Source organism: Typopeltis vanoorti, chromosome 12 (assembly GCF_054136105.1).
Source record: "Typopeltis vanoorti isolate ZY-2024b chromosome 12, IOZ_Tvanoo_1.0, whole genome shotgun sequence".
Classification (NCBI taxonomy): Eukaryota; Metazoa; Arthropoda; class Arachnida; order Uropygi; family Thelyphonidae; genus Typopeltis; species Typopeltis vanoorti.
This window is the reverse complement of record NC_143560.1, coordinates 25,542,322-25,559,949: the sequence shown is the minus strand read 5'-3', so window position 1 is coordinate 25,559,949 and position 17,628 is coordinate 25,542,322. Positions and strand designations below refer to the sequence as shown.

General features: G+C 36.8%; 1 protein-coding gene across 4 annotated transcripts in view; it reads left to right on the top strand.

The window, feature by feature from the left end:
- Window positions 1–17,101, top strand: part of LOC150100639 (uncharacterized) — a 238,425-nt gene extending 221,324 nt beyond the window's left edge. For all 4 annotated transcript variants that reach the window (XM_090401516.1, XM_090401515.1, XM_090401517.1 and 1 more), the window contains exons 14-15: window positions 5,598–5,662; window positions 16,751–17,101. In XM_090401516.1, the coding sequence (XP_090257642.1) occupies window positions 5,598–5,662; window positions 16,751–16,879 (194 nt within the window). In that variant the 3' untranslated portion in view covers window positions 16,880–17,101. The remainder of the gene's footprint in view (window positions 1–5,597; window positions 5,663–16,750) is intronic.
- Window positions 17,102–17,628: the final 527 nt, after the last annotated feature.

Here is a 17,628-nt window from a genome sequence, read left to right as displayed (position 1 = left end):
AATGAATAAATTTTTCTTTATTGTACAATGAAACCTGTGGACAATTCATGCCTAAATGAACAAACACGTAATAACCACAGTAATAAGTTTTAATAAGTAAATATTTCATCCTAAGTATCTTAGGACATCGTCAGTAGAGTTGATTCAAACAATACTAGGAATACTAAATCACTTAAGAAATTGACAACGCAGATACGAATATAAATTAAATTACACTTTAATAAATATTTCCGATATTTTGGCAACATCACGTTGCCATCTTCAAACGGAACTTACAAAAAAAGGCACGTGCATATAGACACTACGACACAGTAACTGAGAATGAAGTGATGAAGCTATTGTTCTCCTAAAAGTCCTGATGGTGCCCTCTAGCCCAACGGCCAAGAACTGCTGATGTAAGCCTCCCAAGTTTGGGGTAGTCTCATACAACCAAATTTATTGAGGTTTGGAGAGTTTCTTAGGGCTGAGGCTGATTCCATAAATAGTCTTTCGAATTTTTATTTGCTACGGTGTATTACTGTAGCTTTCTTCCACCGTATTCTGTGGTGTGTATCCAGAGCATGGTCTGCAAGACCAGAATGGCTGTACTTGTGAAAACGGATGTAGTCCTTGTGTTCAGAAATTCTGATATTCGCTGTCCTGCATGTTTGGCCAAAGTAAGACAGTTTACAGCTGTAAGGGACTTGGTATACACCAGGTAGGTCTAGGGGAAGTGGTTGGTCTTTAGTGGAGTGGATAAGGAATGCCAATTTTCTGTATGGTCTGTAACAGGAGGTCAGGTAATGTTTTTTAAGATTTTGGTAATTTTTTCTGAGATGCCTCGGATGTAGGGAATGGTGATGGATTTAGAGTAATCCTTGTTGTGTGTGTGGGGGGGGGGGAATTGTGGTTTGTAGGTTTCAATATTTTTTGGATTTGGGGGGGGGGGGTAGCCATTGGCTGAGAAAGTGTTGAGGATGTGATTTAGTTCAGTGTTTAGGGCCATGTCGCTAGAACAGATTAGTTTAGCCCTGTTGTATAGTGTTTTCACCACTCCATATTGTTGTGGGGGGGGGGATTGTTGGTGAATATACCTGCCTGTATGGGTGGGTTTTCTATAAATTGAGAACCGAAGGTTCCATCAGGCTGGTGAGTGACTACTGTGTCTAGGAAAGGGTGGCTGTTGTTTTCTCTTTCTCCAGGGTGAACTTGATTCTGGGGTATTGGTTGTTTAAGTGTGTTAAGAAGGAGAGGAGTGTATCAGAGCCATGTGGCCAAATAGCGAACACATCATCAACGTAGCGAAACCATATGGTTGGTTTTTCTTCAAAGGTCTCCATAAAGAAATTGGCCAAGGGTGGGGGAGAGTGGTGAACCCATGGCTGTCCCCTCTATTTGTTTGTAGAATTTTCCCTGCCAAACGAAATAGCCCGAGTTCATTGTGAACTGAAATAGGGCTGAGATATCGGGAGAAAATTTAGCTTGGATTAGCTCTAAAGTTTCCTTGAGTGGGACATTTGTGAATAAGGAGGAGACGTCAAAGCTGACCATTATGTCAGTATGTTGGAGAGTAAGGTTTTCTATACTGGCTTTGAAGTGGGCTGAGTTTTTTATGTGTGATGGTGTGTTGCCAGTATAGTGTGTGAGCGCTTTGGCCAAATGTTTAGCTAATTTTGTATGTGGGGGAATCAATGCCATCCACTATGGGACGTAATGGCACATTTTCTTTATGTATTTTTGGGAGTCCATAAATACGGGAGGGGGGGTTATACAGTTAAACGGCTTTAATCTGTTGGTAACTTCTACAGGCCAGGAAGTGTCTTTCTTAAGGAGCCTGTGAAGTTTTCTGATTTTTGAGTTGGTGGGATTGTATTCAAAGGGAGGTAAGTAGCCCGATCTAATAGAAGAGCATTAAGCTTACCTGTGTAGTCCTTTTGGTTAAGTACTATAGTTGCATTTCCCTTATCTGCTTTGGTGATAACTATTTCTTTATTATTCCTCATTTCCTGCAGAGGTTTGTATTCCTTGTTGGATATGTTGGTTTTTGGTGGTCTTGCTTTGGAGAGGACAGAAGCTACATCCAGTCTTATACTTTTGGCAATTTGATTTGGAAGGTGGCGGATTCTGCGTTTGATCTTAATCATAATAACCTCACTAGGTATTTTTCTGGGAGCAATGGCAAAGTTGTGGCCACGTGATAGCGCGTTGAGTGCTTCAGGCTTCAGGGTGACTGAAGAAAGGTTGATTATCTTTGAAGAAAAAGCCTTAGCCTCTGCCCCACAAAAACCAACCATATGGCTTTGCTACATTGATGATGTGTTTGCTATTTGGCCACATGGCTCTGATACACTCCTCTCCTTTTTAACACACTTAAACAACCAACACCCCAGAATCGAGTTCACCCTGGAAAAAGAGGAAAACAACAACCTCCCTTTCCTAGACACACTAGTCATTCGCCAGCCTGATGGAACCTTGGTTTTCTCAGTTTATAGAAAACCCACCCATACAGGTAGGTATATTCACCAACAATCCCCCCCCACACACACACAACAATATGGAGTGGTGAAAACACTATACAACAGGGCTAAACTAATCTGTTCTAACGACATGGCCCTAAACACTGAACTAAATCACATCCTCAACATTTTCTCAGCCAATGGCTACCCCCCCCCCCAAAAAAAATCCAAAAAATATTGAAACCTACAGACCACAACCTCTCCACCCCCCCCACAACAAGGATTACTCTAAATCCATCACCATTCCCTACATCCGAGGCATCTCAGGAAAAATTACCAAAATCTTAAAAAAACATGACCTGACCTCCTGTTACAGACCATACAGAAAATTGGCATTCCTTATCCACTCCACTAAAGACCAACCACTTCCCCTAGACCTACCTGGTGTATACCAAGTCCCTTACAGTTGTAAACTGTCTTACTTTGGCCAAACATGCAGGACAGCAAATATCAGAATTTCTGAACACAAGGGCTACATCCGTTTTCACAAGTGTAGCCATTCTGGTCTTGCAGACCATGCTCTGGATACACGCCACAGAATACGGTGGAAGAAAGCTACAGCAATGCACCGTAGCAAATACAAATTCGAAAGGCTATTTATGGAATCAGCCTCAGCCCTAAGAAATTCTCCAAACCTCAACAAATTTGGTTGAGGTTTGGAGAATTGAGACTGTCCCAAATTTGGGAGGCTTACATCAGCAGACCTTCAGCCCAACGGCCAAGAACACCTACTTAGCCTGCTAGAAGGCACCATCAGGACTTTTAGGAGAACAATAGCTTCATCACTTCATTCTCAGTTACTGTGTTGTAGTGCCTACGTGCACGTGCCTTTTTTTTGTAAGTTCCTTTTGAAGATGGCAACGTGACGTTGCCGAAATATCGGAAATATTTCTTAAAATGTAATTTAATTTATATTCGTATCTACGTTGTCAATTCCTTAAGTGATTTAGTAATGCATAACCAACGTATAAGCTTGTCAACGAGAATACTAGGAATTACATACAGTTAGGGTGCATAATTACAGTGGAATTCCAATATGCGTGCAGTAGCATGTTATAGAATTAAATTAAAATATATCTGGAGGGGGGGGGGGAGATTACATTAAAATAAGATAACACATATAAAAAATTATTTTACACAATTTTGTATGACAATTTCCCATACTTTAGGAATAGCAAGAATGTAATTATGGTTTAGATTTGGTCCATGAAGTAGGGCTTCTGCACTTTCTTTATATAAACGTTCATGTTTATATAAAGATCTATGTAGAAGTTTAGTCTTTTCCCAATGGATCCTATGGTTTTCAACTCCGTGTTGTGCGAGGCCAGATTTCTGGGGTTTGATAAGACGGATATGGTCTTGATATTCTGAAATGCGTTTATGAACAGATCTACCTGTCTGTCCATAGTAAGACAATTTACAGGAGCATGGAACCTCGTACATGCCAGGAACATCAGAGGTGAGAGTGTGTCTTTAGGAGAAGGTAACAAGTTATAGATCTGGTTGGCTGGTTTGTAGGTAGTAGCAAGTTTGTGTTTCTTCATAATTTTTGAAAGATGTTAGGAGATGCCTTTGACTGGAGTCTCCCTTATCACCCAACTTAGCAAACCTGTTTCTAGAATACCTTGAAGAAAAACTTTCACGTTTAAACTCAAACCAAAAATTTGGCTGCGATATGTCGATGACGTCTTTGCTGTCTGGGGTCATTCCAAACAAGAACTACACCTGTTTCTAGATAAAATAAACCTTCTTCATCCTCGCATCAAATTTACGAAAAAGAATCTCCATAGGGTATCTCCTTTCTGGATTTACACATCCAAAGAAAAGAAGATGGTTCTATTGCAAGCCGACATTTTCAGGTTGCTACATTCACAATTCTTCTGCTCATCATCCATCTCAAAAATTTGTCATCATTAAATCATTTGTAACCAGAGCACACAGATTCTGCTCCTCTGAGGAATCTCTAAACCAAGAATTGAAAATAATCAAAAATACAGCCATACTAAATGGATATAATCTTAAAACAACTCAAAAAATCATCAGTCACTTCCCCATACATCAACATAGACAAGAACAAGCCCATAGGATTCCCATACCTTATCAAAGGCATCTCCAAACATCTTTTAAAAATTATGAAGAAATACAAACTTGCTACTACCTACAAACCAGTCAACCAGATCCATACCTTGTTACCGTCTCCTAAAGACAAAGTCTCACCTCTGATGCTACCTGGCATGTACGAGGTTCCATGCTCCTGTAAATTGTCTTGCTATGGACAGCCAGGTAGATCTGTTCATAAACGCATTTCAGCATATCAAGACCATATCCGTCTTATCAAACCCCAGAAATCTGGCCTCGCACAACAAGGAATTGAAAACCATAGGATCCATTGGGAAAAGACTAAACTTCTACATAGATCTTTATATAAACATGAACGTTTATATAAAGAAAGTGCTGAAGCCCTACTTCACAGACCAAATCTAAACCGTAATGACATTCTTGCTATTCCTAAAGTATGAGAAATTGTCATACAAAATTGTGTCAAGTAATTTTTTTATATGTGTTATCTTATTTTAATGTAATATTTTTTTCCCCTCCAGATATATTTTAATTTAATTCTATAACACGCTACTGCACACATATTGGAATTCCATTGTAATCATGCGCCCTAACTGTATGTTATTCCTAGTATTGTTTGAATTAACTGTACTGACGATGTCCTAAGATACTTAGGATGAAATATTTACTTATTAAAATTTATTACTGTGGTTATTATGCGCGTTTGTTTAGTCATAAATAAATTTTTCATTTTAGTTGTATGACCCAAAATGTTAATAATTATTGCCTTTCATAATAACAGTATTAGGATTGTTATTAGGTCATGGTTTCACTCTTTACTGAAACCATGACCTAAAATTTTGATTTAAAAAAAAATTAAACAAAAATATTTAATGATGTAGCTTGACTCCCAGAGGTATTGTCATGCCAGTTAGGACTGTTGTAGTAATTACTAACATATAATTGATGTAATATATGCTATTTTATAAATTAATACAGTATCATGTGAAAATATAAAATAATGTATTTTTTTATTTCTTTAAGATCTTCGACTGTTGCTTGAAAATATGTCTCTAGAAAAATACATAGCAAAATTTGAAGATCATGAGGTAAGCATTTCTATGAAGAAAGTATCAAATAATATTTAATCTAGTTATATCTCTAGTTTTTAATCCAGTTATATTTAATCTATGATCACTTGTGACACTAGCACCACTTCCTTAGTTGTGCTAGTGTCACGAGTAAACGTAGCAGTCGATTTGAGCTGTGCCAAGAAAGTGTTTTTTAATTAGTGTACTGTGTGGCTTTTTATTGCAAATTGTGCTACATTTTGTTCAGTCTGGATATAAGTTTCCTTCAGTAGTGTTTGTTGGAATTTTTGTTGTTTATATTGTGTTTTGCTTTTTGTTTGTTCTTACTGCTTCTGAAAATGGTGTCTATAAAGAAGCGCATGTCGGCAGCATGGAAATCTTCGGTACGAAGATTGAGTTCTGCCATAGATTTTGCTATATTTATGCACTTAAAAATGTGAAAGATTTGTGGACTGTTGGGGTAAACAAAAAGAAGGAAAGCATTAACATAAGTGAAAAGTGTCTTGGTAGATTAGAGCGATTAGAAATGCGAGCAACAGTCGGTACCATAGTAGATGACCTTAGGCAGAAATTAGTGAAAATGAAAAGTAAAATGAAACATCTGGAAGAGGATATAAAGAAGAGATTGGCTGATGAGAAGAAGGAAGTTAGTATTACGAAGAAAGAGTCAAAGGATAGTCGTATATCATTGTATTGGGACTCAATCATTAGAGGTGTGATGATTAATAAAGTGCCCAAAACATGCTTTCCTGGTGAAACAATGAAACAAATAACTGATGCATGCAGAAAAGGAAAGTGTGGGCATCAAAATTAGTGGTAGTCATGAGCAGAAATTACGGTTGGGGAAAAAAGAATGTTGATAGAGGCTTCAGGAAGCTGTTGTGTCAGTGTTGTTGGAAAAGTCATTAGTGTGTTGCCCAAATATGGAAATAGTGAATCGAGAAGGAGAACAGAAATAATGAATAGTAAGATGTCTGAGTTGTGTGAGGCAAAGGGGGTTCAGTTTGTAAATCTATGGAGTGAATTTGAAGGAAAGTTTGAATGGTTTAAAGTTGATGGATTGCATTTGAATGGGTTTGATGTTGGGCATTTAGAAAGGCTATTGTTTTATGAGAAGATACAGAGTCAAGACGTTAATGTAGTAAATGATCAGACTCTACTTCTGAAGCAGGATAGCACAACTAAATGGATTGTACGACAGGAGGAAGATGGATACAAGGTTGAAGATGTGGTTACAACAGCACAAGGTGAGAATGAGACAGTTGTTGTGTCCTGAATAAGCTAGGAAATGTTTTAACATAAAATATTCAGGTCACAACTTTAATACAACTTAGGCAGGGAATGTGGAATGTTGGCAATAGAATAAAATGTAAGCTGTTTGTAAATGCAAATCAATTAAAAATTTAGGAATAGTATAAAATTGTATAAAGAGCTGTTAAAAATAATCTGTATTAAATGAGGGCCAGATGTAGAGATCAATGTAAGCTGGCAAATCCACTTAAGAACCCCGTCTCTTGTACTAAAATAGCTATGCCTGTGAGTCAGGGTTCAAGGATCACTTTTGCCGTCCTGTATTATGCATAAGAAGGGAGGGAAAGAAGTGCTGGAAAGAAAAACCAAAGCGCCTTCCAGGAAGAGAAATCAGGTACACCTGTGACTAAATAGAGGGAGCTAAGGAGATTGACGTAAACACACGTGACCACATTGGTGCGCATCGCGAAGATCGAGAAATACCGAGAGGAGAAAATTAAACAAAAAGGCCATGCAAGCACCATTCCAGGTTTTTTTTCTTGGATTCCTGGTTCCAGATCTTGCGGACAGTGATCGAGTTCGCCGTCGTAGAAGTTCCTGGCTAGTAGCGGAAGGCATTTGGTTCATCTGTCGCAGTGTTAGGAATGGGCCAAGCTATATCCTTGGACTAGGATAGCTGTGCGTTGTTGTGCAACAGAGGGAACCAAATGGATGCCGTCCGGTCAAGGCGACGTTACCATGCCACCTCCAATCTTTCTCGCTGAGATTCCACTCGTACAGTCCGACTGGAGATATCCTCATAAGAAACAAAAACAGAAGGCCTTGATGACCACACAAGGCAGGAAGAAGGTCAAAGAAATTTAGATCAGAGACGGTAAGGTAGACTTTTGAATTCCTATTTCCAGCTATAGAAGAGTGTGATCCCTAAGAAAGTGTTTTGTAATGGACTAAAATTAAGGAACTGTAAGAATAGCCTATGACTTAGTACGGGCCAAGATTGTGTTGAGATTTGTTTGCTCTACAAGGCCGAGAATATCTCTGAATGAGCTAAACTTAATGTATGAAGTGTGTTATTGTGTTAATTTATGACCACGTGTATTAGGATGGTTTGATATTAGCTTATGGATTTATGCTAAAGATGCTTGTAATAGTGGTCAATGCAAGTTTGTTATGTCTAGTGTATTGAAATTTGAGCCCTTGATTTACCTTGAGAGCATTCCTAATAATATGTCTATAATGTATATTTGCATAATTCCTCAAGCTTATTAAAATGTTTCATTCAAGTACCTGCCTGATCTGCTTTTGTCTTATGAATTCAAAACAACCGCTCATAAAATACTAACGAACTAAGCGAGTTAAACCCTTGTATATAAACTCATAAAGCGAGCCACGACTGTGAGAAAGGAATAAAAAAAATGGAGGGACAGGATTAAATTCGATCTAATTTTCATGTATCACTCTGAGAGGGTCGCCCTGGGTAAGAATCCCGTCTATCCAAGGTATTAGCTGGCGCAGCGAAAAAAATAAATTTTGTTAATACTTATTGGGTGAACTCTATTAGATTGTTGTGTGATTAGATAAAACATAAGATATAAAGAGGCCAATGAGACTGCAAAGAACTAATGGAAAGAATACTTGGTAGGAAATAAACATTTTATTTGCATGTGAAAAAATTAAGATAGCTGTGCAAATATTGATAAGTAAATATTTTATTTAAGGGTATATAGTAGAGAAAAGGGGAGAAAGAGCGTTATATCAAGTGACTTAGACGAATAGAGATAAATAAGTAAGAATAAAGTAATATATTAGATGAAATTAAAGATAAAGACTATCAGCATAAGATATAGAAAAGAAATAAAAGGAGAAGTAAGGACGTAACACAGGTATGAATGGAAATCAGAGTCAGAATCAGGAAAATGGGAGTGGTGAGACTGAAGAGAGAGGGGTGTGGTATAGCAGCTAGAATAGAGAATGTCGGTGCTGGTAGAATGGCCTCAAAGACACAGGGAATGTTATGATTGAGTCAGTATGCCCAAAGATAATTGGATAAATGAAACTTGGTTGTCTGAGGAGGATGTGATATCAGGAATAGAAATGGAAGGATATGTAGCTTTCCAAAAGGATAGGAATGTGAAAAGAGAAGGGGGGGGTGGAATGCTGTTCATAATGCAGAGGAATTGGGTCCATGAAGTGTGGAAGTCAGTCCACACACAGATTTTGAATCTGTGTGGTGTGAAGTTGAATTTGATAGGCTAGTATATCTGACAGGGTACTGTTATAGGCCAGGGAATGTAGAGAATACTGATTGTGAAATGTTGCAAATTGGTTGGGCATGATAAAAGAAGGTGATCCTGATGGGAGACTTTAATTACACAAATATAGAATGGAAGGAAGAGATAGTGTATGGGAACAAGGAGAGTGAGTTTGTTGAATTTCTGAGAGATAAATATCTTATTCAGCATGTGACTGAAGCGATTAGAGGCTTTAATGTTTTGGATTTGGTGATATCTTCACAAGATGTAGTTGTTAATGAGGTGTTGACACTCAGATATGACTGATAATTATCAATCATATCTGATTTCATTTTCATTATAATGAAAATGAGATCATTTTGGAACTGCAACATGTCAGAAACTACGAAGAGTTTTTATGCATTGACAATAGCCTTCAATGTTACAATGAAAATGAAGATTGTGAGGCTGCAATTGTTGAACAAATTGCAACAAAAAACCTAAAGATCCCAGAAGACAAGGAAAGTAATGAGGATGACACACCTGAACATGAGTGACTAACCATGAAATTTATTGCTGAATTACGATGCTACTTTCTGCAAGAAGGTAATGAAGGCAGTTCTTCCCTACCAATTGAGGACTGTTCTGGAGAAGACTATTCTGACTTACATTCCTTCTGTGCATAAATAACCTCTCACTAACCTAAAATCCAACCAAGCTGACACAACTAATGCCACAAATGCTGATCTCTATGTTATTCTCACCCTACTGCATATCCTTCCCAACACACATCTGAATTAGCTACTGTGCTGATTTTGTTCAGTTGCAGTCTAGAAAGGTAGACATCCGGGTGCACTTGATAAATTTCTCCAAAATAATTGTTAGGGAAAATATGCTTTTTTGATAGATACCTATGTATATTCTCGTAGACAGGCTTATACGTTGGTTATGCATTATTAAAACACTTAAGGAATTGAACAATGGAGTTAAGGATATAAATTAAATAATACTTTAACAAATACTTTCTTGGCTGTTGGGCTGAAGGTACTTCAGCCCAACAGCCAAGAACACCTACTTAGCCCACTAGACGGCACCATCAGGACTTTTAGGAGAACAATAGCTTCATCTAATAAACAACTTTTTTTATTAAAAGACCAGAAGATAAATGATAAAATATATATACAAAGAGCCAACAAGTTTCACTAGCCACTGTCTAGCATTTTCAAGGCTGAACTGGTGTGAAAACAAATGCATTGAGTTACATTTCAAAAAACATACACTTTAGTAACTGTTAGGCCGTTACATTTGATTATTCTGTTGGAAGGCGTGCATGTGTTCGAAAGCTTCAGTCAGATACCGGTACATGACCACGTGTTTTATAGTTGTTTGCATATTGTAATTCTGTTGAACTGAGAGAGAGATGATGAGATTTTTCCATATGTCTTTAAGAACAATGCCCTGATTTCTATTTAAATTATTGCCTGTGCGTAATACCACAGCTGCTTCTTTTAAAGTTCTGTATCTGTAGTCATTCTCGATGTAAGGCATAGAACTGTTTTTCCAATCCAAAAGAGTATCCAAAAAGGGAAGAACCAATAGTTCTTCCCTTTTTGGATACTCTAATATGTTGCAATGCTGCTGGTAATATTGAATTTTCAGTTTACAGGCAGATATATCAAACATCTTCATATCCTTCACAGAAATAGGTATCATCAAAAGCCTTGTGCACCAAGCATGCACAATTTGTTCTTCTGAGTCTCTTCTATTAGAAGAATTAAATAAAATAAAACTCACTCTATTACTTAATGGATTCAGTGAAACCTCAATACATACAGAAAATAATTTATAATTATTGTCCTTCTCCCAGATTGAAGTCTGATGTTAAAAAGATCCATACCCTACTTAAAGGAACTTCTGAACAAATAGCAAGGACTTTTGCAGATATAATCTGTATATCATCATCAAACCAGTCTGGGAGTTGTCTTCTTTCTTACCTCCTATCAAAGATATATTATCACCTCTATCCTTTGCTGGTTTATCAGATACCTTGTTATTTTGCTGCTTTGGACAGACTGACCATTCTGCTATGATTAGAATCCAAAAAAACATGAAGATTATATAAGATTTCTGGAATTGGAAGCTTCAGGCCTTGCTTCTCATGCAATCAGCACTAGACACAGAATTCATTGGAACCAAATAAAGATGCTATACTACAGGTTCAAATTTGACCGGCTATTTTTTGAATTGTGTGTAGCCTTACACCACTATCCTAACCCAATTCGAATAGATTGTATGCCTATTTCTAAGTTTTGGTAAGTTATTGCTATTAATTATTTGTAATTTTTATTTTTTTTTTTTAACACAACGATACTTACATCTCTAGAACTGTAATAGTTTTTCCTCCTACTTGTACAGCTGCGACTGAGATACGTGGAAACCTATTGTATGACTCATTCTTGTGTTCATAATTTAAATGTAGCCAATTCTTCTGCCTTCTCCTTGAATGGAGCTCATGATATATTGAGCAAAATATATAGGAGCAATAAATTCTATATAGTTTGCTTTTACATGTGTGAAGTTGTGAAGATATTATACTATGTCTAAAACATGTCTCTATTAAATGTCTAGTAAGAAGATACTAGAAATAATCTCATTAGGATTATTTTATTTTAAAGAGCACTGGTATGTTTTGCTGTCATGCTGAATAGATACAATAACTAGAAACTGAAGTGCAAAAATTGTATTAAAACTCACTAAAACAGTTATATAGTTTTCCATTTTCCATTTAAAAATTGACAAGTGGAGGTGAGAGGGAGAATCCATACAGTTCCCTCTATATGTTTATAAATTTTGTTCCTCCAAGAAAAATAACTGTAATTGGTGGCAAAGGAAAAGAAACATAAGATATCAGAAGGAGCTTGAAAACTCTTTTTTTAAAGAGTGTTAAGGTGTCATTCAAGGGATTATTGGTAAACAGTGAGGTAATGTCAAAACTTACCAATATATCCATATTATTTAAAGTTAGATTTTCAATCAAGGTTTTGAAATGGGTAGTTTTTATATCACAAAGAGACTTTGCTAGCTGCTTTTGACAATTTGTAGCATGGAACATGTGGCATCTAGTATCATCATCACGAAACATGGGCTCACTACCCGTTGATGTCTGATGCCTGGTTCATTATCTTCTTCCACCTTTCTTTGTCCAGTGCACAGTGTCACAGTTTTTGTACACCCGTTCCACACCAGTCTTTTATATCATCTATCCATTCTCTGTATGGTCTACCTCTTCTGTTTAAACCATCCAAAATACCAAACATAAATGTCTTTATCTTCCGGTCCTCACTCATTCTACAGATGTGTCCAAATAATTGCAGCTTCCGTTTTATAATCTTCTGCATTAGATTCTGTTTTGGTTGAATCTTCTGATAGAGCTCTTCATTGGTGATTTTCTGTACCTATCCTATTCTTAGAATCTTCCTGTAACAAGTTCTTTCAAATGCCAAAATTCTTTTGTTGATTCCTTATTTATTACCTACGTTTCAGATCCGTACAGTACACCGCTGAAGATGCATGTTTCCAATACTCTTAGTTTTGTTTGCAGGCTGATCACTTTACTTTTCCAGATGTTATCCATGGCCTTCAGATTTGTTCTTCCCTTTGCAATCCTGATCTTTATTTCTTTTTTTTTCAGTCCAATCTAGTATAGGTGTTATCAATGTTCTCTGTGATATTTTGCATGAGAAAAGTCCTACAAAAGCCTTCATGCCAGACTGGCTAACCCATCTATACAGCCATATATATATGAGGGTAGTCTGAAACATTCTCGGCCTAACAATGAAAAAACAATGAAACAGTCATAATTTCAAACTTATTTTATTTTTCGACATAATCTCTCTCTCTTGAGACTAGTACATTTATTTAAGTGATGCTCCAGCGCCATTATCCTGTCCCTGTAGTGGGTTTCAGTAAGATATGCAAAATATCCCTCTACAGCTGCAATCACCGCTTGATTTGAAGATAAACGCTAACCAGCGAGGAAGAGATAGAAGTCGGAAGGAGCCAAATCTGGGGAATAGGGTGGATGTTCCAACAATTCATAGTGAAGATCCCTTAATTTTCCCATTGCCAAAACACCTTTGTGGGCAGGTGCATTGTCCTGATGAAAAATGATTTTTTTTTTCTGCAAATCAGGTCTTTTCTCAGGAATTTTTTTCTAGTCTGGTTAAAAGATTGGAATAATATTCCCTGGTTATTGTTTTACCCTTTTCAAGATAATTAATAAAAAAAATGCCTTTAACATCCCAAAACACCGATGCCATGAACTTTCCTGTTGATGGAACCGACTTTGTCTTCTTTGGCACTGAATAACCGGCTTCTGTTCACTGTTTTGACTACTGTTTGGATTCTAGTGTGTAATGGTGAATCCAAGTCTCATCCTTAGTAATAAATCGACACACAAAATCAGTTTTATTCTTGTTAAAATGCTCCAAGCACTGTTCAGAGATTTTCATGCGAGTGCGTTTTTGATCTGCTGTGAGCAAGCGGGCAGCCATCTTGTGCAAAGCTTTTTCATTTGCAATTTCATGCAAAATATATCCTACATGTTCTTTTGAAATGCCTATAGTCTCAGCAATTTCACGCACTTCGACTCGCCAGCCATCCAATACCATATCATGCACTTGAGCAATTTCATGCAAAATATATCATACATGTTCTTTTGAAATGCCTATAGTCTCAGCAATTTCACGCACTTCGACTCGCCAGCCATCCAATACCATATCATGCACTTGAGCAATTTCATGCAAAATATATCCTACATGTTCTTTTGAAATGCCTATAGTCTCAGCAATTTCACGCACTTCGACTCACCAGTCATCCAATACCATATCGTGCACTCGATCAGTGATTTCTGGTGGTGTTACACTTTTTGGACGTCCTTCATGTGGATCATCTGCAAGGCTGGTTCGGCCATGTTTAAACTTGGCAGCCCATTTCTTAATTGTCAAAAAATGAGGGAAAAGAGTGCCCATAAACCTTTATGAACTTCGATTGAATTTCTTTTATCCATTTCACGGGATACAGACAACACTTTTGCTTCAGACAGCTGTATAAAATAAACTACTTGATAGAATGACTTGCAATTTCACATGGATGCTTATGACAGATGTACCAACTTAGAAAAAAAAAATCTTGCTGATAGTGTTGCTATCTATGTTCGAGGTCGAGAACTTTTCAGATGATCCTCGTATGTGTGTGTGTGTACTCTATATGATGCAATTTTCATAATGATGATAATACCCCTTAATTTGTAAGATCTGAATTCAGAATCTACTTCAGATCTGAATTCAGGATCTCCTCCCATTGGCACATCCTGGAGTTTATTGCATCTACTGCATCTGTGACTTACCTTATATTGGTGAAACTGGACGTACAATCCCTATAAGAAAATAAAATACAAAAGACATTAAATATAACAATTTTGGTGAAGCAGGCCTCTCAGGTCACGCTCTCAACACCTTACACCAAATTGATTGGAAAAGTACCCGCTCTTTACGCCATACAAAAACCTGCTATGAAAGAAAATTTAAAGAAGCCTGCAAAACTCTGATTAACCACCCTAATATCAACAATAAGGTGGCATGAAAATTCCAAGAATCTGGAATTCCAAGAACGTGACATACAAACGTGACATAACAAGGCTATTCCATACCAATTGGTTGAAATTTATACGTATAATCATGTTATTAACATCTAACCTATATATATAAAATAATAAGCCTTGTTATGTCATGTTTGTATGTCATGGTCACATTTGTATGTCAAGTTTTTTTCAAACGTTTTGAAACTCAGGGGCTACCCTGAGTGTCGAGTCATCAGAATTCAAGGAGAACTGGCCTACCAGTCCGGAACTCGGGGGGGGGGGTGTCGCCATGGGGGAAGAGCCCCCCTTTTTGAAGACTTGACACTCAGGGGCTACCCTGAGTGTCAAGGCTTCAAAATTCAAGTCATCAGAATTCATTCAAGGAGAACCGGCCTACCAGTCCAGAACATGTGGGGGGGCATAGGCACCAGGAGGGCATAGCCCCCCTAGTATATATATAAACATGTTGCTCTCCAGCCCAATGTAATTTTGTAACCAATAGATAATAATAGGAATCTAGCATTGATGTAGTCAAGAGTTTTTTTTTTTTTTTTTTTTTTTTTTTTTTCACCAGAGGTCTGGCCAATAATTGTTGTAACGGTTGGTCAGTAACTTTAGCAAACCATGTAGATTGTAGTACAGCTTGTTTCTCTGTATATAGTGTATATGCTCCAGAAGATGACCTTGATATGAAAGTCGAAACGTCGAGTGTTGATTTTGGTTTATGTTAAACTAAAGTTTTACTCAAACAAGGTAGTTGTCTCCATAATTTTCCAAAATGAATTCAGAATCTTCTAAATTCATGAAATTTGAATTCAGGTCTTTCAAACTGAACACCATCATCATCATCATCACCACCAACTGAGCTATGGAGGCTAATTATAAAATGGGAGTTGTTTTCTTCTTGTATTTTTAAAAGAAAAAAATTAAGAAATAAATGAACAAATATGTATACATATATGGTAATTTCATTACCATATTTTTCGATAGATAATGTGCGTGTTATCTATACAAAAAAGTCTAAATTCGTTAAAAATGAATACACGCGATATACATTAGAAAGGTATGAAAGGTAAATTAAATGTAATAACAAAACTAAGGTAGAAGTATTGCTTAATATTTATTGAACATTACACTATTCAAATCCAAAAAATTCTTCATCAGACTCAATATTGAAAGAATCAATTGCGTTAAAAATTTTGTTTGGTATTTCTTCAGCTTCCATTTTGGAAGATACATCATCCATGCATAATCATCGTTACCGGATACCACTGCATTCCTTTGTGCTTTAATGAAACCATTTCTTAAATTGTTTCTCTTCATAAATTCAAAAACCCAAGATTTCAATACTATAAAGGATTTCAAGGGTAGGCCTTGAAATCCTTTATAGTATCGTTTTGTGCAATTCTTTTAGATTCCTGCAGTGCACGGACAGTAGATATTCTGATACCCTTAGCTCTTTCACTAACAACCCAATCAAACAATTTTTTTTCTGTGGTTGGCCACAAGCACCTTCTAAACCTCATAGCACGTTTCCTCATATGTAAACATTTCAGGACTGTTTCAGCCTTTCGCCATTCACAAACACTACTTTCTCCAACACTCAACAATCTACCAGCTTCATGATTCCCTTTTTCCTTTGCTACTTCTACCACTTATCTTGAACTGCGCTGTGTAGGATTTTTTGGCGCATGCGCGTTATCTATACATCAAAAGGCATGATGAAAATGTTGGGGGTGCGTGTTATCTATCAAAAAATACAGTAGTTTATTTCAGGAAACAAAGAATTGAAATTTACAATTGTTTTCATTTACATTTAACTCATCAGTAGAAGTAATGGAGGGACAAGTAATAAATGTACATTTGTATAAATAAATTTGTGCACTTATTGTAAAAGTACCTCATAATTTGGCTGCTAAATATAATTATGTTGATTGACTGTATTTTTTTGTTCAGTTTTGTGTATTTTATTTTATTTTCAAGATTGATGTAGATGTCTTTAAAAATATGACTGATGAAGATCTTCAAGAAATTGGAATTAAAAGTACAAGCAGTCGGCAGAAATTGTTAGAGGCCATCAAGCAACTTCAAAAACATCGGAGTATAATATAGCAATATGAAATTTTGATATACAGTTTTTGTGGAATATCGAAGTGAATAATGTGCCTTCAAAGAATTGTGCTTGTTTTAATTTTCATGGAATGGAATTTTGTTATTGCCTTGAATATTAGCATCCGATTCGATTTTTGACGTCTTAACAACTTTAAGTTGTGAAATAAAATATTTTGTATCTCAAAATGTTTTACCAATAAAAATTTACTCCTGAAATACTTATTCTCTGGCTTTAGCATGATCATGATTTACATTCTTCTGTGCCTGCGTGATTTTGTGGTTGTCTCTAATGCATAATCTCTTCATTATTATGATTATTATTATTACACCCTCCATGGAACCGACAGACTCATCGTGGGAGGTTCATTCAACTGCATCTGGACCCTCTCCATTGTCTCCACATCACATTGAAAACCAGGTGACCAGATTTAAGCACAATAGTCTATGTGTGGTCTGATTAGTACTTGTACAGTGGCACAACCACTTTCTTATCCCTACATGTTAGAGTGCTTCTTATCATAGCAGCACTATGATGTGCAGCCTTTGCAACTAGCAATATGCCCTCTAAACTTCAGTCTACTAATCTCATCAGCATTATTATTTCTTCATTCTAATCTATATTAACATGATTAAAATCATCCATAATGATCACCTGAGCCTCCGTAGCTCAGTCAGTATAGATGAAGCCCTTTGGTTGGAAAGACCTGGGTTCGATTCCCATCCAAGCGTGACGACCCTTTATCTGGTTT